Raw genomic sequence first — 23341 nt, 5'->3', positions numbered from 1 at the left:
GAGCCTGAAAGTGTTCCTAAGTCACCTCAATCTGATGGTCCAAGCAGAAGTGCCAGTTCCACCAGCCTCTTCTATTTTGTTTCTCTTGGGTGATTTATGTAGTACACTGCTGTTGTCTATTCTGAGCAGAATAGAATCTTGTGCTTTGTCTTTCATGAACGTCTTCAGTCAAGAAGAACTTGCTTACAGCTCCAAACATTTTATATGCAGACTTATTTTATGTTCTGACCTCTGACCTCCTGTTGACATGTGGTTACAGTATTTCACGTAGCTTAATTGATTAACATCTGAGCCTGTCACTATTTCTGGGGTCATCTCAGCCTCCATGTGTCTCAACCACCATTCTAACTCTTTTCTGGCCTCCTCCAACCAAGTTAATTTGTCTGCATACAACAGTCCTCTCCTCCTGTAGATTCGCTGCTAAGCCCAGTAGTGTAATGGCATGGGAACGAGTGGCTCAATCAAAGCCGACTCACTATCATGGCTGGATCTCTCAATGATATATTAGTTTGTAATAACAATTTGTGCATTTCTTTTTTATCTTAATTATTTTCTTGCCTGGAAGTTTCAGTAGAGCTTGTACTGAGTCTATCATGAACCCAAGGAAATCCAAAGAATGAGATGAAAATAGCAGGGATTTGTTTCAATTTATCACAAATCTAAAATTTTGTAGAAGGAATATTGCCATTGACACCTCAGACTGGACCCTCTCTTTGTCCAGTGCCATAAATAACAGATCGCACAAGTATATTTTCAGCCAGAACCCTGGTCCTGAAATAGGCTGCCAGTAGTTTTAGAGGCTTTTTAAAGCATCTTGGAGCTAAATATAAACCAAACATCGGACTGGAAAATGTCCAGATCTGATTATTCCACAGAAAATGTATGTGAGGCTCCTAAATGGGTACTATCAAATAGGTGTTTTTTTAAAATCCAGCCTCACCATCCAATCTCCGTGTCGCAAAATATCCTCCAGGAGATGAATCATCTTCATTCTGAAAAGGCGATAAATTAATCACTGATGCAAATCTTTCAAATTTATTACGGGGCACATCTCCAGTGTATCAGTTTTTGCCTCCAGAAATAAACTGCTAAATAAGTCTCTCTACCCTAGTATCTAATTTCACAATGGCCTCTTTGTCTAATAATTGCCTTACCTGTTGATTCAAAGCAGTTATTGCTTCCTTGGAAAATACTATAGTGTTTATTCCTTGTGTGTGTGTGTGTGTGTGTATATATATATATATATATATATATATATATATATATATATATATATATATATATATATATATATATATATATATATATATATATAATGTAACCAGAGGCCATCCACCAACACTAAAACCCAGGCTTCCTAAAAATGTCACCAATTGTTTAGAATATAAGCTAATTCGCCCCCACTCCCCTGTCTGATATGCTTTGGCAGCCTGTCTATGATGTGCCACAACAGCCTCTGCATCTCGTTGGGAAAAATAGGGATGGTTGTCTCCTGTTCTGCTATTGCTGGCCACTTCTGTTGCCTAGGACCTGCTTGATGATGACCCAGATCCTGCCGAGTGGCCCCACCTCGCCCAGCCCTGCTGAAAATCGTTTCCTCAGGGACAATTGTTTAAGTTTTTTTTCTCGTATCACTAAAGATGCTGCAAACTTAGGCTATACTCCGTTAGGGGACTGACCTCCAGCCTGAGGAACTTGCATTGGGCCCACCACAGCACCTGGGCTAAAAATCCATATCTCATTAGTGTTTGGGTGTAATCATGGGACTACTCAACTTTCTAGAACCGAAATACAACTCCGCCTCCAAAAATGAGCCCAGATAGCATCCACCCTGCCTGGAGTGCTCCCTAGATCCAGTCTGCAGTCCTGGTGCAAAGCCTTTAGCCAGTCCTCTGGGGAGAGAGGTACTGGCTCTAACCAGCGTTTACAAATCTCCCATCTAGCAAGAAGCACCAGGTAGAACAGCAGACACTGTTGAAGTCTACCCAAGAGGCTGTGTGATGCAGTATCTACCCCAGACAACACTATGGTGGAGCTCAGCTTAATTCTAACTCCCAAAATTTCTGCCATGGTATTTCAATCTCCCAGTACCCACAGATCGAGGGACAGCTGGCAAACATATGTTCATAGTTTGCTTCAAGGTGGCCGCATCGTCATCATCTTGGGATTGGATTCAGTACAAATCTTGCAATCCTTTGGGGGTCCCAATATATTCTAATAAGGGTGAAACAATGGTTCCTCTTTAAATTAGTCGGTTTTAACATATGGTACAGCAATTTTAAGGATACTTTCCACAAATGTAATATTTCAGATCCGGGGATCATCTCCTCCCAAACCGCATACGGTGCCTCCAAGTTTCTATCATCAGTGTCCATGAGCTTCCAGTACCATATGGAAACCTTTTTGTTCATGTTCTGCACAACTTGCAGAAGTGAAGTGACACTTCTTCCCAGGCTCCACTGATCTCCAGATTGTTACTCCCATGCCAAGAGGAGAGCTGCAAGTATTTACATCTCGACAGAGAGCCCCCAGTACTAGCCTTAGGTTCTTCCCAAGGTAATAGCCCCTGCACTGGGAACAGCTCCCCCCAGGTTATCTCAGCCTTCCTCAGGGGATAAATAGCTCAACCCATCCAAACAATACCCTTGTGTACCTGGGGAGTCCCAATCTTCGGGGCCCCAAACTTATAAAGGAAACCTGTAGGTCTCAGCTTCGTGATCATTCCTGCTAAGTCCTCCCCCTAGGTTGAACTATCCGGAGTCCCAAGGAGCATCCTACAGATCTTAAATTGGAAAGCTATACAATAAAAACTCAAGTCCAGTGACCTCAACCTTGCTTCTGTTTGTTTCCAGTAGAGCCTGGCTCCACAGGTAGCCAAGATGAAACGTGTTATTTTCCCCTGTATTTTACCTATAGCCGTTATAGGAAACATAAGTGGGATTCATTTAAAGAGATGTGAACTTGGGCAGTGTAGAAATTGTTATCAAGTTCCCTCGACCATACATTCTCAGTGGCAAATACTTCCACCTAATAAGCAGCAAATCGATCTCATTTGCCACCCTGCCTAGATTATGTGTCAGGACTGCCTCCAATGAGTGGACTATGGAGATGCCCAGGTATTTGATCTCAGTCTTAACCTCCCCGTCCCAATTAGCGATGTTCCAACACACAATATCTGGCTTGACCGTATTCACAGAGTATTCTGATAAAGCCCTGAATTCCTCAGCTAGCATTTCCACCATGGGGATAGTCTGGGCAGGTTCTGATGTACATATTATAAGGTCATCGACGTAGAGCGCTATCTTGTTCCTACAGTGTTGTGAGGAAAAGGAGATTATTGATTCCTTCTGAGTAACTGAGCGAACAGTTCAATATAGAGGTCAAACAAAAGTGGAGAATGAGGGCAACCCTGCGTTATACCTGTGCAGATCCTGAAACTCCTAGTCAAGGACCCATGAAATAAAACTCGGGCAGACGAGTTTCCATTTAATCTCTGGAATGTCCGGGACAATTGTGCCTTGTCCATTGCAGCATAGGTATTCTCAAATTTAGTCACCTCCTTTATAAACAGGTCTCTGAACACTTGACCCTGTGCCATACTACCAGCCTTAGTGCGTTGCCTCATTAGAAAGCAATTTCGTCTCTCTAACACTATTGCTTAGTTTACTTTACCTAAAAAACGCAAACTGCTCTTTGGGCCCATCCTTTCAAAACATCTGGGTTCACAGGAATTCTGCAGCTTTTCACTTCTTAAACATCTAAGATTTTCGCTAAGGGCACAATGATGCCTAAAGTACAATTGTGGCATCCTCTCAGGCTCCAATAAAAGCCTTCATAGGGTCTTTGTTACTATTGGAAATAAACATTAATAGTTTTGTGTCCACCTCCGGAGTCATTGCTACCAGACCATCAAAATAGGGTCTGGAGCACTGATCTCAGTGTATTGTGTACCTCCTAGTCTAGCAGTGTTCTAAGCCATTTGACTAAACTACTGGCTATTTTAGGGGAGTGCACTTGATCAGTAGATCTAGGGTGTATAATTGTTTCTGGTACAAAGTCCTCAGCCTCCTCCTCTTTGGGATCTGTCTTGCCAAGGGACACCTGCCCTGGATTTCAGGGGAAAGACAAGCATCTCTTTTTTGGTTTGAAGAAAACATTCAATCAGGAATTTGTATTTGCATCCAAATGAATTCTGTCCTCATCAGTACCTTCTGTCCCCTCTTGTTATGCACCTCTACATCATCTTGTATTGACTTTCCTTCCTAACCTCACTTAGGAACCTCTGTACCTAGTTCTGAGCCACTACCCATAGAGAACTCCCTCGGATCATCAAATGAGTCTTGTTTAGTGGAAGGGCCTGCCTATGGCTCTGTTCCCCCCTGACTTTGATGGTTTCTCAGGTTCTTTTCAACTGTCTCCTCTGTTCCTCTGCGAAGGACCCGCTCTTTAGTTTACTATTTCCAGATTTGTTTTGTCTCTTCCTTATCAGACCTGTGTTCCCTCCTAGGAAGGCTTATTGGGTGGGGTAGATGGCTGTATAACACCTCTAGGGTGCCCTTAATAGACTAGAAACGTATATCTATCATGTCGCACTGTGTTGTCCACTGATGCTCACACAACTCCCTTGAAGCTCCTTGCAAGAGGGAAATTGCCTTCTTTGTATTCCCCTTCTTGAGAATCCTGTATCCCCTCTCTTGGGGGTTCTTCCTCTCTTTGGGACTTTATTCCCAGCTCGATTCAATAGCCACACTGTAATTTACTTACTTACTTACTATTTTACTCACAGTTGAGCTACACTCTGTTGAATTACCAGGCACTGAAGGTGGGGGGGGGAGCATGCAGCTCAAAATACTTCAGAGTGGTCTACTGAGCTAGGAAATCTCCTGCTTTGATACTTATTTAAGGCTTGAGCACTACCTAGTGGCCTACACCCAAACAATACACACAGTGGTGTATGAGGCAGCATGTGCATGCAGTGGAAGTCGGACCTTCTGCACCCCGATTTCCCTTCCCCCTTTCAACCTACTGCTGCCCAGCGGCACTGAAGCTACAGACGTCCATGCCTCTCTCTGACCCTGTGATTACTTTGAAGAGCTATGTTGGACAGGTCAGTAGTCTGCTCTCTCCAGTCAGTATGATGCACCTGTTCCTGAAGAGATTCTGTTAGCTGTTCCTGGCAGATAAGATGAAATGCCTGTACAAAGTTTAAAAAATGATCTTTTTCCTACTGGTCCTATTCTAGAAAACTCAGTTTAATCACAATCAATGCAATAAACAACCCCTATAATAAACTCTCAAAAGAGAAGTGCAAAGCACTTAACTCACTGACGACCAGTAAAGAAAAGAGGAAGAGAAGGTGCTGGCCAAGGATATTATGGACTCATGGACTATCTACCATTGTTTGGACTCTAATCTTGATATGTTGTTTCTGTTTCCTACAGCACTCATGGGAGCTGTATTTTGTCTATTGAAGTATTGTTGGAATACAGCCCTATCATCAAGGACACTCAGGAACTTCTGTGTTGAGACAGTGGTCCCCTTGATGGCGCCTGACTGTACAACCCTTGGAGACCTTCTTGAATAGGGAATCGCTGTTCGCTTAGATATTGCATTTGCTCTCCCGAACCATTCGTACCCGCCACGTTCCTCCCCTTGTCTCCCCCATCTTCATACCTCCTTCTCAACCCCATAGACTCCCTCCCTTCTTTTGGACACTGTTCCAGTTTTCTTCGGTTTAGCACAGACCCTCCAGATGGGGCACTCTAAGACCCTGTAATTTGGACCTTCGAAGGCTTTGAGTCCTTTGCTTATGATTAGTGTGGCACCTGACCCCTACATGTTGACACGTTTGCTGCATTCAGCTTGCCTTTTCTGTATGATACATGTAATCCCCCAAATAGGAAAGTGAATTAAAAAAGGATTAGACATATAGACGTCTTTAAATGTACTCTGTACTATGTTGTCCATTGTCCTAATTTTATTCTGTGGATTCAAATTTGCTACAATAGTTTTGATATGTGATAATACATTTGCATTTGTCTGCATAAAGTCAGCTTTAAATAAAGTCTTAAAGTTTTAGAAAAAATAAGTATTGTTGAAAGTTATTTTTGCATTGGTAGAAAATTTAGGAGAGGCATATAAGTAGTCTCCATATAATTTGCATTTTAGAATTCAGAATATTATCCCTTGCCAACTCCGTGTCTCTACAAAGTGCATAATAGTGAGAAACGTCGAAAGGCAGAGATGAGGCTTGTCTTGCTGACCATTGTTTTAAAAAAACTTCTAGCGTCTGGTGTCTGGACCAATACAGAGGTATGGTTGTAGTTTGGTATTCCTTTTTTAAACTACAAAGACAACTGAAAGGGGGAATCTTGAGGAACTTGGTTGTTTTCCACATTAAGCGACCGCCTTCATATAAAAAGAACTGCAAAATATGCATATGAGGTCATTGCACATAAGTGGTTGGTCATCTGTTTTATGAGTGGTTAGCAGCATACAAGTCCTCTTCATACATTTATACAAATTTTATTTCAACACACAAGTGCAAGCCAAAGCCTTCAGTACCTTGTTACTTCAAACACTTTGCTGACAAATGATCCATCTGCACACAGGAGAGAAAATGGAAGAAGAAACTCCTGAGCACCTCTCGATGTTGATGTCTGTTCATGCATTATGCAAGCAGCTCATCACACCCTCCAAAGCAAAGTACTATACCAACACTATCAATGATGCCACCAACAGAAGCACAATGCTGTTCAAGGCAATCAAGCACTGCACCAACGCCTTGTCAGACCCACTGATTTCTCTCTTAACAAAAAAGTGCATTGTCATCAACCTGTTCTTCAGCAAAAAATCCACCAAAGAGCTAGCAAAACATTGATGACACTAATTCTGCTTCATCTTTCAAACCCACCACTTCCCATAGAATCTCACAATGGTCAATCTTCAAAACCGTATATCTCCCAGGTCTTGCTGACAAACTTAACCCCCTCAAAGCCACTTCTTATAAAGATTATGTCTTACCTTCGCCCTTCATCAAAGCTCGCTCTATGGATGCTCTCTTACCCCCTACTTACCATTTTCAGTGTCTCACTCGCTCAAGGTTTCTTTCCAGAAGCCTTCAAGATAGGTCAGATCCTCACACTGCTAAAGAAACCTACACTAGACCTTGATGACTTCCCCTGCTACTGGCCCATCGCTCATCTAGTATTCGTCAGCAAGTCCACTGAAAAAACAGTCTGTGTTCAACCCCAAGATTACATCAGTGCTAACCATCTCATTCACACTTACCAGTCTTGCTTCAGATCACGCTGCAGCATGGAGGCCGCTATCTATACATTGTAGAAGATGCCCTCCTAGCCACAGATGAAGATGAACCTTGACCCGGACACTGCTGGGCAGTTCAGCTGCCTTCAACACAGTTACGCATCCCACTCAGGAGTCCCTTAATGGGATTCACCAGTAATGTCCTTCACTGTTTCTCCTCCTCCTTTTTCAGTCTGTTTGTTTGCATGGGCACCTTCAGGTCACAAAAGATCCCAATCTCCTTCAGAGTCCTCCAGGATTCCCTACTGTCTCCTATCATCTTCAGACTTTACATGGAGCTGCTCTGGAGAGTCACCATTATGCTAATGATGCACTGCTCTACTTAAACATTTCCTCTGCTACAGACATCCAATACAGGGATGACCAATGCTTACTTGAAGTTCATCCCAATCAAGACAGAATTCCTATTATTTGCCAAGCACAATAAAACAAGAAACAATACAAAGCTAGCCCAGTGACCTGAAACTTGATGGCTTCAAACCCCAACTTCCACCAAATGCCCAGTTGTTTGAATTTTCCCCGGACAAACAACCTCACCCTCAAGTAACACATTGACAAAAACGAAAGGAGGTCTAATACCAGCTCTCTTGTGAAGAAAGTCAAACCGTTTCATCCACAAAAGCGGTTTCAGAACTGCTGTTCAAGCCCTCATTGCACCTGCATCTGGATGGTAGTAAGGCCCTATTCCATGGCCTTCCAGACTCCACAATGGCACCCCTAACGGGTATCCTACACACTGCAGCACTTCTCATACAGGGTCTGAAGAGATATGGTTGCATCACCTCACACTTGATGCAACCCCATTGACTCCCAGTTACCAGCCTGCAACACCTTTGAAACCTGTTGCATCATTTACAAACCTATCACAACCAGCACCCCCACTTATTTTGCAAACATGTGCACTCTCGCTGGTGGTTCTTTCGGTAGCTAAGACACCATCAAAATGCAGACATAGGAAGTGTACAAAAGAAAAGCATCAAAACAGCAGGCCTTTTCCATCCATGCACCCAGGATCTGGAACAGCATCCTCGTATCTATCAGGACTGCTTCAACGCTGCTTCAATTTCAGAAGGAGTCAAAGGCTTATCTCTTAAAAAGTCAGTATATCCAAATGCATTAACTCTCCACAACCCAGCATCCTCTACTATTTCTCATTGTCTCTATGCTTGTTTTTGATCAAGTGCAGCACTCCACTGCCATTTGACTAAGTCTGCGCTATAAAAGTACCATATGCATACATACAGCGATTAATGCAAACGAGAAAACACTTTTAGTTGTAGGTATTCAGAAATCACTAATGCATTTGCACACTTTGGATGCTACACCCAAATGATCAATTGTTTAATACAGAAAACATATGTTCGCTGCAGCGGGTGTCTTCACATGGAAAATGTTTTCCATTTGAAGAAAAATGACTTTTTGCTGAAATAATCCGTGTGCCCTAGACTTGCAGATTGTGTGTGCTGCTGAAGTTGTACTCATGGAGAGTCAGAAGAAACGAAAATATGTATGTGAGTTGTGTACGTTTATATTTGGAGATTTTGTTAAGTCCCACGCAAGACATGCGTATGCTTGCATCTTTTGGGAATCGTTTAAACATTTGTAAATGAATTGACTGTGCATTCAAGATACATCTGTTTATTTGTGATTTGTGCATCAGTCTCTTATACGAGAGCTAATTGAAAGAATTGTTGGCACAACTGTGTTTGAAAAGCCAAATCGGTCTTTATTGAAATTTGCTTTTGGAGCTAAATTGAATTCCTTCCTGCACTGTCAATGAAAACGGACTATATAATTAATTAGTTCGTTTTTAATCTGGTTTACAGGAATGTTAGACAATTCATGTAATGTCGTAATTTATCCTAGTAATCAAGACATTGACTAGATCTATAAGTATGGTAAAAATTCAGTTATTTAGCCTGCATAAAAATTCTCATCAGCCCACATGAGAAATCTAGAATTTGTTCTTAAAAAAAAAAAAAAAAAAGGGGCAAATCTAAATCTGGGGTTGATTAAATTATTGCGAACCTGAATCTGAAGTTAGGCCATTTAACAATTCGGGTTGAGATTCATTGAACTACATGAAAATTGGTCATCCTAAACAGACTGCACTGGAAATTGATGCATGTACAGTGGTTCACAAGAAAACCATACTCATCAGTTTTTGCAACGTTTGTAGATGGTAGTATGGTAGGAGCATATTGCCTTAGTAATCAATTAATGCAAAACAGATACTCATCCTAGCGGAAACAGTAACCTGCCACACACAGCGTGGCCTTTTAGAACTCTGGAGTGTCTCTTATCAACTATATGGCAGTAATTAATGTTTGGTTTTTGTAAATGATTTACTCGGATTTTAACAGTTCTTCTGTTCCCAGAATGCACCAGTTTGGCGTGTGTATTTGTACGGTTGTAAATGTATCTGATTGTCCTAGTATAGTCAAAGAGAGAAAGTGATTAACATTCCTATTCCATAAAACTACTGATAAACATACTTTTCTCATAGCGTCAGTTTCCTCCTCTTCATTATCTCATCTCGGCTACCGTACTGCAGTGTTTATAGAAAGGCTAAACTTGATCCAGTCCAGCTATTTCTTAATGCAATGTTGTTACCAGAGAAAAGCAATAACCTAGCCATGATGCAGTTGAAGTAAAATTAGTCATGTTGTGATCAGTTTAGAGATAGCATGCAAACATTGGCAGTTGTTCTAGTTGTCTGTATACCTTTTTCAAGGGTACAGTAAAGATACATCGAAACATACATTTGGTCCAAGGAAGATGGGTTGTTATAAAGACCTATGCATTCCATAGCTACAATGGCTTGATGTGTATACAAGCATGGACGTCATTTAGGGGTTGCCAGGGGTCACAGCTGCGACCCCTGACTTGCTCCTCGCAACCCCTGGCACTGCCTTTGCGACCCCTGGCCTCAGAGGAGGAAAGAGGAAAAATCAGTGCCAGGAACACAGGGGCAGCTCCACTTTCTTTGTTTTCTGCCAATTTTTTATTACTCTAATAGAAAATAATATTTTATTATTCACCATTAGTGTAATAAAGAATGAATGGCGGTATACTGGAATATGACCTCCCTGGCAGCTTAAGTAGGAAAACGTTATTTCAAATGTATGTTAGGTGCCTGCATGTGGATGGGAGTGTGTTTAAGTGAGAGTGAGTGTGTGTATGTGTGAATGCGTGTGCATGCGGGTCTGAGTAAAAGTAAAGGTAAAATGGCGTGTGACATCACATCCGCTACCCCAGACATTTTGGTGAATTGACGTTCATGTATACAAGTCTCACAAAGTCTGTTATCTTTAAAGCCTGCTTATGTATTTCCAACACTAGATCAACTGAAAACTAGAATAACTGAATGTCGAAGCAAAATGGGAAAGCTAATAATGCCACAACATTAAACCATTTCCTGTACGTCACCCAGAGGTGTAGCATTCTTAAAAATGCATTCTTGGCTGTGAATTGGGTCTGCTATGTCTGTGTCCGTTTTTCTCCTCATTGTTTTAATTTCACTAAGAGGTTTTAACTTCTTCATTTTTGGGGATTGGGAACTTAAATATATAAAGTGAGCAATTTACTAAAAGTAGTAAATCTGCACCCGTAGACCTACTCCATTAATGGATCCAAATGTACTACTTCACAAACTTTGGCAGTAGCAGGCTTATAAAGCTGAACCAATCTCCTGCTTCTAGGCATACTACTGGCAATCAAACACCCAAAGGTGATGGTATGAATGCTTGCAATCGCTCACAGTAGCATTCCAACCCATTGTTTTTACCCACTGTGCAATATAGACAGAAACCTGCCTAATGCAAAGCAGTACTCATCCTGTTCCTCATGGGAACAATCTATTCCAACCCCTGGCCACCTCACCCTTCCACTCTATGGCCCACCCCTTCTTTTTATTTGAGAAATTTGAGATTCACCGCCCGCCCCCTGAATCTCACTAAGACACACCCCTGACTTCAACATCATGTCAGCAGTGATCTGTTGATTTGATTTTAAGTTTTCTAAAGCCTGTCAATACCTTAAGGTGTCCTGGCCTGACCTGAGCTTATTTTGTTTCTAGACAATACCTTCCAGAAAGGGGGACAAAAAACTGAAAGGAAAGAGAAAACAGACACATTTTTAGTTGTTTGTGAAAACCAAGAAAGTTTGCCTGGCTTTTAATATTCAGAGACAATCTGTCCCAAAGTTTGTGTAGAGTAGACAAAACTACAGCCACCCCATGAGGCCTTCTTGATTCTTGGAACAATCACTAGACTGGAAGCAACAACTCGAAGCAGTCTTTTAGGGGCTACCATCTGAAGTTGTTCTTAAGATCATCTGGTCCAGTTCCATGCAAAGCTTTATATGCCAAGGATAAAGCCTTGAAGGCAATCGTTTTCCTGACTGGGAGCCAGTGGAGTTCCACAAGAGAACTCAATACTGACTTGAATTTGGGCATTTTTGTAAGCAGACTCCAGGCTGCATTCTGCAGCATCTGTAGCTTATTTAACAAACTCTGTTTAATGCCCCAAAAAAAGAGTATTACAAGTTTAGATAGCACTAAGGAAATTAAAACTGATTTTCGTAGCTAAACTGGAATAAAAGGCAGCACTTTTTAAACAGAAGGACCTCAGTTTTTTGAGTATTCAGTTTTAAACAATTACCATGCATCCAGTTGACTATGGCATTCTTACATTTATTGAACGGTTCAACGATCTCTTCCACATTACTTGAGATTTACACAATGATCTGAATGTTGACCGCATATGCATCTGATGTAAATCCAAATGAATGAATCACCTTGGATAGAGGGGTCACATAGATAATAAAAAGCACAGGGCTAAGAGAGAACCCCTGAGGTACCCCAAAAGGCAGGATGAAAGATTTGGAATTGAACATTGCTCTCTGTCTGTTAAAAATATTAATAAGGAGAGAAGGTAAAAGGCTGACCTAGTGATCCCAATTTGTGCCAACCGCTCCAGAAGAACTAAATGTCTGACTTTGTCAACGGCTGCAGATGAATCCATAAAGACTACCGCAGACTTCCCACCTTTGTCCGTAATAAGTCTAATCTCTTCCGAGACTGCGACCAAGGCAGTCTCAGTACTATGATTTGACCTGAAGCCAAAGTGTGCCTCATTAACATTTTTATTTTTATCCAAATATTCAGACAGTATTCTGATGGTGCGCTGTTTTGCTTATAAGGTTTGAGAGTGTGCTTTTTTGCTTATGATATTTTATTGTGCACTGTTTTGCTTTGAAGGCACCAGGTGTAACTTTAATAAAGTACAGATTTAGCCTATTCAGCTTGCTCTGCCTTTGAATTAGAAAAGTCATTTGATTCCCTTGATTGAACATACCTGCACTCGATACTTAATAAGCTCGGATTCAGCGGATGCATTGCTACCCGATTGAAGGTCCTATACTCCACACCTATTGCTAGAGTGAAGACAGGCCGCTGTATCTCACATTCTTTCACGATAGACTGAGGCACTCGGGAGAAGCCTCTCTGTCTTATCTTCGTGCTCGCAATTGAACTACCGTTGGAGTCCCTCTGCCGAGTGGGGGTGGGCCTGGGCATCCCTGTGGCCAGGACCACACATGTGGAATAGCTCTATGCGGATGACCTGCTAGCCTATGCTCAGGATCTCACGACAGACCTGGCTGGGTTAGAGGAATTAATGCACCTTTTTGACTCAGTCTCCAGGCTTAAGATCAACTAGAACAAATTGTGGGTTTTTCTGATATGTAAGAGTGCCATCCCTACAGCACTGCCCGATTGATTATGTGCTTTGTTCTGGGTGGAGGACTGCTTCAAGTACCTTGGAGTACTGCTACACGACACTGATGCGGACAATATCCATGGTAATCTGGGAGCAGCTGCATGCTCCCTAAAATCACAAGTTAATTTCTGGACACTGCCCCGATTATTGACAGGCAGAGCGGCGATAGCCAAAATGGTTGTGCTGCCCTGCCTGCTGTATTATTTTGTCAGTATCTCCATGGTATTACCAAGATAAAAAAAAATTGGGGCGCTGCATGTGCTCCTCGGAGAACTGCTGTGGGGATCTGGGGGGAGACAAGTAGCTTTCACCGACACTTTAGTTACTCGTAGGGAGAGGAGGGCCTGGGGTCCCCAATTTTGAGAAATATTATATAGCCGTTTAGCTACAGTGGCCTACCAGGTGACGAGCTCCCTTGAGGACACAACAATGTCCCAATTGGAGCTAGACGCAGGTTCACTACAGATATCGCTTTTCTCAACCTCCTGCCGTACAACTGGGGGACCAAAGCTGATGGCAATCACTGATACTGCTTTGAAGTGTGACATATTGCTTAGCCTCAGCATTACAACTCCCTTATCTCCCCCAACACATGGATGATTATTCCCTAAGACCTTAAATTGATGGTGCGTTAGCTCTATCACTCAAAATGGGGAATTATACAACACTGGCACTCTGATGAGCATTCAAGAACTTTGCAACCAATATGGCATACACATTTCAATTCATAACCATTCAATACAGCATTAGGGTTGGGGTGATTGTTGCCGCACCTTCGTCAGTAGTCACAAATGAAGAAGACCCTGTGGGTGCTCAGGTCCAGAGGGCCAACCCCATAGGCCTCAGAAAACCATAGATAGGAATTCGATGTATATATTGCAATTATTTTGAAATGCCATGTCTTTATCTACATTCATATATTTATATATGGCTATTTTTATCTGGAGGATTCGTCGAAAGTTCACTCCTGGTCATAGATCCATGGCTTCCATTTTATAATGGTATTTGTTGGCAAACAGTCTAACATATTCTTTTTCAGATTAATTGCAAAAAATAAAACTAAATAGATGCATGATGTTAATCCTAGTGATATTCTTTATATTAATGTATGAAAAATTATATACATCTTAAAAATTATCAGTCCATCTAAAAACTTCACTTATGTGTTTGAGAGCGAATGCTCATAAATGGATTCATTATAAGATTCACTCCTGGCTGTATATCGTCGGCGGCCATTTTAGAGTGATATTTTTCTGCAATCAGACTAACTGAACAGAATATCTTTTATATGTTATTTTAGAAATTGGTAGTGAAAAGAAAATATCATTCTGATCCTAATGTACGTTTAAGAGATCACATACTCATCCGTTGGTCCCTTATAAAATTCACTTCCGGCCATATAACAATGGTGGCCATTTTGAAGTTGTGTTAACCGCAGTGTATCTCCAAAATTCATTTTGTATTTGTATCGCATTAATGCTCCTCATGACGGCCAATATAAACCTCGTTTAGATGTTCCAATGTTGTTTTGCTACATTATAACATTAACACTCCTGGCCGTATATCAATGGCGACCATTTTGGAGTGGTATTTATCTACAATCAGACTAACTGACCAGTTTATCTTTTATATTTTATTTTTTGAAATTGGTGATGAATATAAGTAAAAGGGAAATATCATATTGATCCTAACGTTCGTTTGGGAGATCACAACTTATCAGTTGGTCCGTTAGAAAGTTCACTTCCAGCCGTATGATAATGGTGGCCATTTTGAAGTGATGTTGAAATACAAACAATTGAAAGATTTAAACAGAGCATAAACCGCAGTGTATCTCCGAAATTAATCTTATACTTTTTTCTCGCATTGATGCTCCTCATAACGGCCAATATAGACCCCGTTTAAATGTTCCAATGTTATTTTGCTACATTATGCCACTATCAGTATTGTAAACCGGTCATGTAAACATATCCTCATATCCAAAGCTGCACATTCATTACAAAAATTATATATACAATTTGCCAAAATCATACCTTATAATTTTGTATAATCGAGGCGCTCCACGGCAAAACGCCGTTCTGTCAACATCACTGATGTACAGCAGCTTTCCTGGGGTTACTATTATAGGCCTCCGACCATATTTCCCACCCCCCACCATCTCCTCCACTGCCATTTTCAAACCATACTGAAGCAACTGCCAGACCGTTTTGTTCTCAGGCATCCCTACCAGCAACAGATTTGGTCTTGATACTATGATACCGATTGATTGTCTGGTTGTCCTTACACTAATGATAGGGTAGTTGTCATCAGGGGCCCCTGGAAATCACTTGCTGAGGTCAATCTTGATGTTTTATGTTGGAACCTGGCAGGAGTGAATAAAAACGTGGATTTCAGTGGGTGGATCTCTTTTTTGAGAATATTCAATGTGATTTGCTTGCAAGAAACATGGTAGACATCTAATAGTTTGTTCTTGGAGGTTTGTAAGGGGTTCTGTGTTCCCACTTCAGGTTCTAGCTCTGGAAGAGCTTAGGGGGGCCTTTTACTATTTATCTCCTTACAGTGAAACTGTGGTCGAAGCAAGTGGACACAGGTTCTCCAAACTTACATGCCGTTTGTCTTTCTTTTCGGAATTTTTGTAATGTTTTATTAGTTAATTTTTATAATGCCAACCCATGTTCTGTGATGTTGGTGCCTCTCAGTTGAGAGGATTGTTGGATAAAAATGTTTTCTCTAAAAAGAGAAATGCCACAATAGTGCTATTAAGTGACTTTAACACTCACTCAGTGTGATTCTTGCTGTGTTAACGAAACTTGCAATTGGTCACTCCTTTCCACCAGTTGCTCATTACTTTAAACATTCCACATATGGTGAATTATTAAATCCCATATTGAGCGATTCTGAACTTGGTCCTTGTTAAAGCTGCAAGTCCAAGCTTATCTTGACTGTGCCTGACCTTTCTGAAAGTGGCTGTTTTTCAGTTATTGACTTCATCTTTGTCTCTTTTTAACTCGAACCCTCCTTATTGAACGTCAAGGTGTTTTTGGGATTCTAGAAGTGACCATAATCCTTTATGCGCCACCTTTTCCTGGGCAATTATTCCTACGCCCTTTAATCATGCTTTGCACTGACTGGTATCTATTAGAGATCAAGGTCGTAGAATTAGTTGGGATAAGGGTATTTCCTGCTGATTTTACCTCAAATTGTTCAGGGAGAGCTAGAGAAGTTGTTTTTCTTGTCTGGACGAAATTGCCTCTGATGAGAATATTTTAATCTCTTTTTCCATCATCTGCACCAAGGTTAGGTCTAGCTTCACTACTATTAGAACTAGTTTCCCGGTTATTTGCAGATGGTTTGACCATTCCAGCGCCATTTCCCACAAACACGTTTGGAAGCCCCGAAGAAAAAAGCCTATGGGACAAACAGAGTCATCTCCTGTTGCGATTACAAGTTAGCTATCAAGAAAAGGAAACTTACGTTAAAACAAGAAACATGAAAAGATCTAATGGATCCTCCAAAGATAGAAAGAAGCCCCCAGTCCTGATGCAGTACCCCTCGACATTTTAAAATCCAATGTCGACTTCTGGGTACCATTTTTAACTCTTTATATTTACCCAGCTATCAGACAACAAATTCTGCCTTCATGAGGTAATTCTGTAATCGTTCCAGTCTTCAAAAAGGTAAAAAAAGGCGACCCATATTGCTATTCCCCCCATCTCCTTGATTGATTTTATAGTCAAGGTGATGGCGAGAATTCTTTTAAGCACATTAACCGCGCAAGCCAACAAACAACCGGTTTGTGTGATGTGCAATACAATTTTCAGCCCAGGAAGGGGATGGTGGACAAAGGTTTTAACCTCTATTTGTTGATAGCTAAATATACCAAGGTTATGGCTGGCTCATTCCACTTAAAGGGTTTATGAATTTAACTTCAGCCTTTGATAAGATCAATAGGTCTAAGCTTTGGAGCATCATGCTGGGCATGGGCTTTGATAAAACTATTATTGCTTTTTTACATGATTTACACTCTGACCTAACAGCTGCTGTCCGTAACAGGCCTACAGAAGAGTACATGTCTAAATTTTAGTTGAACAGGAATGTCCGACATGGTTAGAACTACTAGCTCTGTTTTTGTTCCAACTATATATCAACAGCCTGCTAAAGGTTTTGTGTGTGGAGAGGCATGATTTACCCCTGGTAGACGGCCAGCTTGTGCTGGTTTTACTTTATGCTGACCACGTGATTCTGATATCCAGAACTGATTTAGGTTTACAGCGTTTCCTGAATAGTTTTGTTGACTTTATTCATAATCTTGATCTTAACACCAATTTGGCCAAGCCATATGTTATGATAATTGCATCAAAAAATACCAAGAGCAGATCTCATTATGTTAAAGGTAACAAGCTTATGGAATTGTGTTTGCCTTACTATGTTGTGATCCTCTTCGATTCTTCTATTCACTGGTCTCCTTTGATCGGCGCCAGAAGTCATGCCTTTTCTAGAAGGATTATATTGGTTTTTGATTTTGCATCTAAATTAGGGCATGGTTATGTCACAGTAATGCTGAAAATCTATCAAGCTAAATGCCTAACTATAGCACTGCACGATGCTAAGACCTGGGGGTATTCCAACTTGCTGCAACTTCAATCAACATAGAACAGATTCCTTAAGCATCTGTTTCATTACCATGTAGTGTGTCTACTGTTAATATTCACGAAGAACTAGCTGTTGGCTATGTTTCTGATTTAGTTCAGCTCCATCCTCTGACCTTATGGTTGTCTGTCTGGCTTAAGAAAGAACTTGCGCTGAACAGAGTAATCATCAAAGGCTGTCTTAACCTTCATTATGCCAACAAATTTCCGTGGCTTAATTATGTCACGGATTGTTCACACAAATTAGGATGTCCAGGTATGTTTCACACCCTGGACTCCATAGCCATAGCTTTTGTGTCACTAAAATCTGATGATAGGGAATCTAGAGCTCTCTGATGGGGAATCTAAAGCTCTGTCTTTGCCTTCTGGGTGATCATATGTATTGGCCCTTTCTTTGGAACCTTCCTTAAACCACGGGTTGTGAAATACCCATAATTTTTTTGCTGACCTGTTTGAGGTTCCGTTGAATACATCACTTGCTGTGTGTCTCAAAGGGTTGGGCAGAGGAGGAAGCTGATATTCCTTGTCAATGTGATGGTCACTCTATCCAAGACAGAATTCACTTTGTCGTTGTATGCCCTTTCTACTCTTATATGTGTAAAAGAGTTTTAAAGCCAGTCCTCGCCGAGCGTAGCTTTAGACACGCTCGGCCTGCTCTGTTGCATCTTCAGATGTTGACCGATATCAGAACCTTTTATCATGTTGACTGTTTTTTAATTAGTGTTTTTTAAATGAGGAATTCAATGATTTTAAGTTGGTTTGTTGCTTTATAGTGTTTATGCACTCTTCTTGTTTCTATCTGTAGCCTTGGAGAGTCTGAATGAGGTCTGTTATTATTTTTATGACTTTCGGATCTTATCAGCATTGTTTTGTTTTTATTGTCTTTTATGGTTTACATGTTTTAAATTGAATTAAGAAAATTATTGAACAGTGATCTGGTTGCAAAATAAAAGTTAGCTAATTCAACATCTTCTCTTTTTCTTATTTATCCAATTTGTCATAGACAGTTTTGCTCACCGAACAGCAGTCCGGACTGCACTGGCCCAGGATGAACAGTGGCAGGAAAAATATGTTTCCAATATGCTACCCTTATTGGAGAAGCAGGAAAATGAAATTGCATACCTAGTGCCATGGTGTAAATTAGAGAAGCCAGAGAAGGAGGGTGAGTATTACAGTAGAATGACAGTGACTGTAGGCTAATGGTCTTGTCAGCAGAATGAGAAATATTACAAACACAAACAAACGGAGAAACATCTGAAGGTGGAGCAAACATTAAGAGCATCAACTAGTTTGATTTTAATACGAATAACAATTTTTGGCTTTTGCAATCAAAATATGCCATATGATTAACACTTTAAACTTTTTAATTTGAAGGGTGGGGAAGTTTAGAGTAAAAGAGAATTGGCGCATGATGTTAATCTATTATCATTTTATAGTTTTTTTTTTTTTTACTTTTGGCTGCATGAGCTGCTCACCCAGTAAAATCACAACAATATTATTGTCGCTCATGTGTTGCAAATGGCAGAATTTTATATTTTCTTTAGGAACTCGCAATCAATGCAGGACATATTTTGTATTTTGTGCTTTTGAGTCTAACACGTATGTATTACCACCGTGTGGTACCATACATAGACTGTTGGGGGTTTTGAGCCCACCATTTTAAACATAAAACTTAAACCAGTATTTATGGTAGTAGTGTCAGGTACCCTTCACCTTCAAAATGTTTGAAATAAAACCTTGCCAACCTCCACCTACCCTTCTTGTATAAAAATGTAAATTGTGATTTAAAGATTCAGAATCGAATCCATAAGGACGACATTTACAGGTGGGCAGGAAAGGGTTCTTGTAATGCACAGTAAGCTTCAGTAGTCTACCTCTCTGTAAGCAGCTGTCTCCTGCACACAGCAGTGTGCATCACTCCGGGCAACAATGAGAAAAGAAGCCCAACAGCCGTTAGAAAGAGGCCTGAGAGAACCTGAGATTACTAATGAGCGTGGAGAGAACTTGGAGAAGGATTTCCCAAGTAGTATGTTTCGCAGGCATTCATAGGTGTGTGGTATGTATGGATAGTGGTACAATGCGGAGAAAAACAGTAAACATTGAAAGTCTTAAAATGTAAAACACTGGTTACATTTAATACTTGCATTATGCTTACTATTTAATGTCTGAAAATCAGGCACTCGTTCGGTTTTGAGTCAATTATGTTTGCTGTAGAGAAGAAAAGAACTTTACAGCCATTGAAAGTGATTTAATTGCATTCTTTACTTGCTCACTGACCAGTTAAATGGTAGTTACTCCGTTCTAAGATGGCCCTGTGCAATCTACTCCTGCGGCAGGGGAGTGGGGCAGCGTTATCCCACGTGCAACCTTCCCTCGCAGGACATCTAATCTGTGGTCATCGGAGAATGAGGCAGCCGTCCATTGACCTGTGGGGGTCTAATGGGGAAAACAATTAGAACACCTGAATATTAGGAATGTAGTGCCTACATGCTGTCAGACACAGCTGCAGGCAGGGCAAAAGAAGCCAGACAGCAGCATGGACATGGAGTAAACGAAACAAAAAACCCAACTCTCGGTGCTCGGAGTGCATGAAGACACCAGCGCTCCTGAGGAGGGTTCGGAAACGAAGAACAGCATGGGCACAGGGTAAAAGAAAAAAAATGGTGCTCAGAGCAAATGAAAACACCAGCGCTCCTGAGCAGGGCTTGGAAATGAAGAAAACAAGTTACTAAATTGGGCAAAACATGAGGGACAGCGGAGGGATAATGTACTTGGTCCCTGCTCCCTTGTAGTGGTGAAGACAGGAAAAGGCATGACCAAAGCATGCCATGGACAAATGTTGACAAACAATAGGAGAGCAACGATGGGGGCCAGCTAATGGCAAGCCTATGGGCAGGCTGAAGCCCACGATGTAGATACAATATGTCCCGGTTCAAGACAGCACACACACGCCATGTAGAGCCGAGACCTAAAAAGATATTATTAATACATGTGGAGGTGATAAAAAATAATTTATTTTTGGGTCATCATTGATCAATAATACAACCTTAACTATATATTTTGTAATATATGTATCAAGCATATATGTACTCTCCTCTATGACGTGGGTTTGGATTTAAAGGGGACCTCATTATTTAACCTGATTTTCACAAGCCTGATCTTCTCTTTTATGTCACACCTCCAAAAAGATCACCATAGTGAAAAAAAAAATTATAAAAAAAAACTCCAAACCCCTTGAGTGTATAGTAATAGGAATATCCTATACTGTTGGAAGCATTGTTTTGAATAATAGACATTTACATAATGTAAATGGCACATAAACGAAAAGGGTATCCAGATTGTTTTTAGAGGAGCAGGAACATTCCACCCTTTTTTTTATTTTTAAGCATAAGGGTACTGAAATCCTTAAGATCCTGATCTTTGTTCTGAATGCTCACACGATGACAGTGTGTCACACGCCACATCACATGACCAGGCAGACCTATATCTAGACTTTTCCGTGGGCACACAACAATATGCAGAGCTTAAAAGACAATGTTTTAGGTTCTCTGCGCGTGTGACAGCTTGATGAAGAAAGTTGTCAGGGGATATGGGGCCTTTGATATACCAATAATTTAAGGCATTAAAACTAATTTCTCTCATACCCCATTTTTCCTTTTCAGAGGGGGGCAATAGGGTCTGCTTGACTATACAGGGAGATATAACATCAAGAATGATGTATGGTTTGAAAAGTAGATCTTAAAAAATATGATCGGAATATTTAGATGTGTATCACTTATGTATGTTTTGTTCGCACCTAATCACGATGGATATGCAAGTAGCTCCCTCTTTGTCCTCACCCAAAAAAAAACATTGCATGAGAATAATGCTGTGTTTGCTTACAGGGTGGGGTGCATCGCAGACCACAAGTCCACAAGTTGTCACTCAAATACTAATGTATACAGATAATGCATTGTTGACTTACAGAATGGTGTACATTGCTGATCACGAGGGACTGGCACATAGCATTTTATGGATACTCTAATCAAAATAATGATGTCTCTCTCTTTTTATCTTTTCATAGTCTCTAACTAAAAATAGCTTGTCATAAGAGAAAAAGAACAATAAGGCCTATAAAATCAGCATGGTGTAGTGAGGAATGATATATGTCATGGGTGCAGAATTTGTGTTCTTTGTAGACATAATTATTTGATGGGGATCTTCATAAAACTGTGGTCCTGAAGAAACCCATCTGACCTGAAGTGGCATTGTGATACAGGTGAAACATGTAGACCCCGTTGATGGGGGAGCTCATAACTGCAGGCACATCACGTTTTTCTGTTTTTAACCTACCAAAGGTTCCCCATAATAAATTTCAAATAAAGAAGGGGTACTCGGAGGTAATTTTAAAAAATAAGATCCCACAATAGCATCTAGCTCTGCTATAATTCAAGCACTGAAGCACACCCAGATACACGAGGTATGCTGGGTGGAAACCCAATGATGAAGCATGCCACTGGCACAACTAGTAGGTGAGGTTTGTTTTACAAAAAAGTTAGGAAACCTCATCAATAATGCAAATAAGACGCTGGGTAATGCAACTGAAGATCAGGCAGGCGCCATCTTGCATTTGAACTAAATTCAAGGAAAGGATGGTGACCTATGACTAGTAACCAAAATGTACAAGTTACTCACATAAAGTGCCACCCGAGAGTAGTGCCCGCACAGCAGCAATGAGAGAGATTAGGTGCAAACTAACAAATGAGGAATGCATAGACGTTCACATCTGGGCACACAATACATCTTGAATAACAACGCCCAAAAAAACAGCAGTATAAAATGACCTGCCTATGGTACCACACCTTGGTAAAGCTTCATGAGTGGAATGCAGGAAATCGCCTAGTTACAGGAGAGGGTGCAACTCAGAATGAACATTGGGTCACTTGCTTTTGCGGGGTGCGCAAATTCCGAATTACTGCAGAGAGGTTCTAGATGCCATAGGCAACATATTCCAAATGGCGATCCCCAAATTACCAGTATACACTCTTGTCAGGTCTGCCAAATAATGAAAATGTCACTTACCCAGTGTACAGCTGTTCGTGGCATTAGTCGCTGCAGATTCACATGTTGTGCACAGTCCGCCATCTGGTGTTGGGTCGGAGTGTTACAAGTTGTTTTTCTTCGAAGAAGTCTTTCGAGTCACGAGACCGAGGGACTCCTCCTCTTTGCTTCCATTGCGCATGGGCGTCGGCTCCATCTTAGATTGTTTTCCCCGCAGAGGGTGAGGTAGGAGTTGTGTGTGTTAGTAATAGTGCCCATGCAATGGAATGAATAAGTATGTACCAATTAATGTTTAAGTAATATATATACAAATGTTGAAGATAACTTCCAACGGCTACAGGCTCCCGGGGAGGCGGGTGGGCACATGTGAATCTGCAGCGACTAATGCCACGAACAGATGTACCCTGGGTAAGTGACATTTTCAGTTCGATGGCATCTGTTGCTGCAGATACACATGTTGTGCATAGACTAGTAAGCAGTTATCTCCCCAAAAGCGGTGGCTCAGCCTGTAGGAGTGCAGTAGTCTGAAACAAAGTTCTCAGTACGGCT

At 41.0% G+C, this 23341-nt stretch overlaps 1 protein-coding gene and 1 long non-coding RNA gene across 2 annotated transcripts in view; one reads left to right on the top strand and one right to left on the bottom strand.

The window, feature by feature from the left end:
* LOC138300739 (uncharacterized) overlaps positions 1-23341 on the bottom strand; it is a 332717-nt gene that overhangs the window by 161326 nt on the left and 148050 nt on the right. The window lies entirely within an intron of this gene.
* LOC138300725 (protein NipSnap homolog 3A-like) overlaps positions 1-23341 on the top strand; it is a 111866-nt gene that overhangs the window by 38274 nt on the left and 50251 nt on the right. Inside the window, exon 3 of the mRNA XM_069240435.1 lies at positions 18756-18914. Within this exon, the coding sequence (XP_069096536.1) occupies positions 18756-18914 (159 nt within the window). The remainder of the gene's footprint in view (positions 1-18755; positions 18915-23341) is intronic.

This window comes from Pleurodeles waltl, chromosome 1_2 (genome assembly GCF_031143425.1).
Source record: "Pleurodeles waltl isolate 20211129_DDA chromosome 1_2, aPleWal1.hap1.20221129, whole genome shotgun sequence".
Classification (NCBI taxonomy): domain Eukaryota; kingdom Metazoa; phylum Chordata; class Amphibia; order Caudata; family Salamandridae; genus Pleurodeles; species Pleurodeles waltl.
Note: the sequence above shows the minus strand (reverse complement) of the source record. Positions and strands in the feature narration are given on the sequence as shown.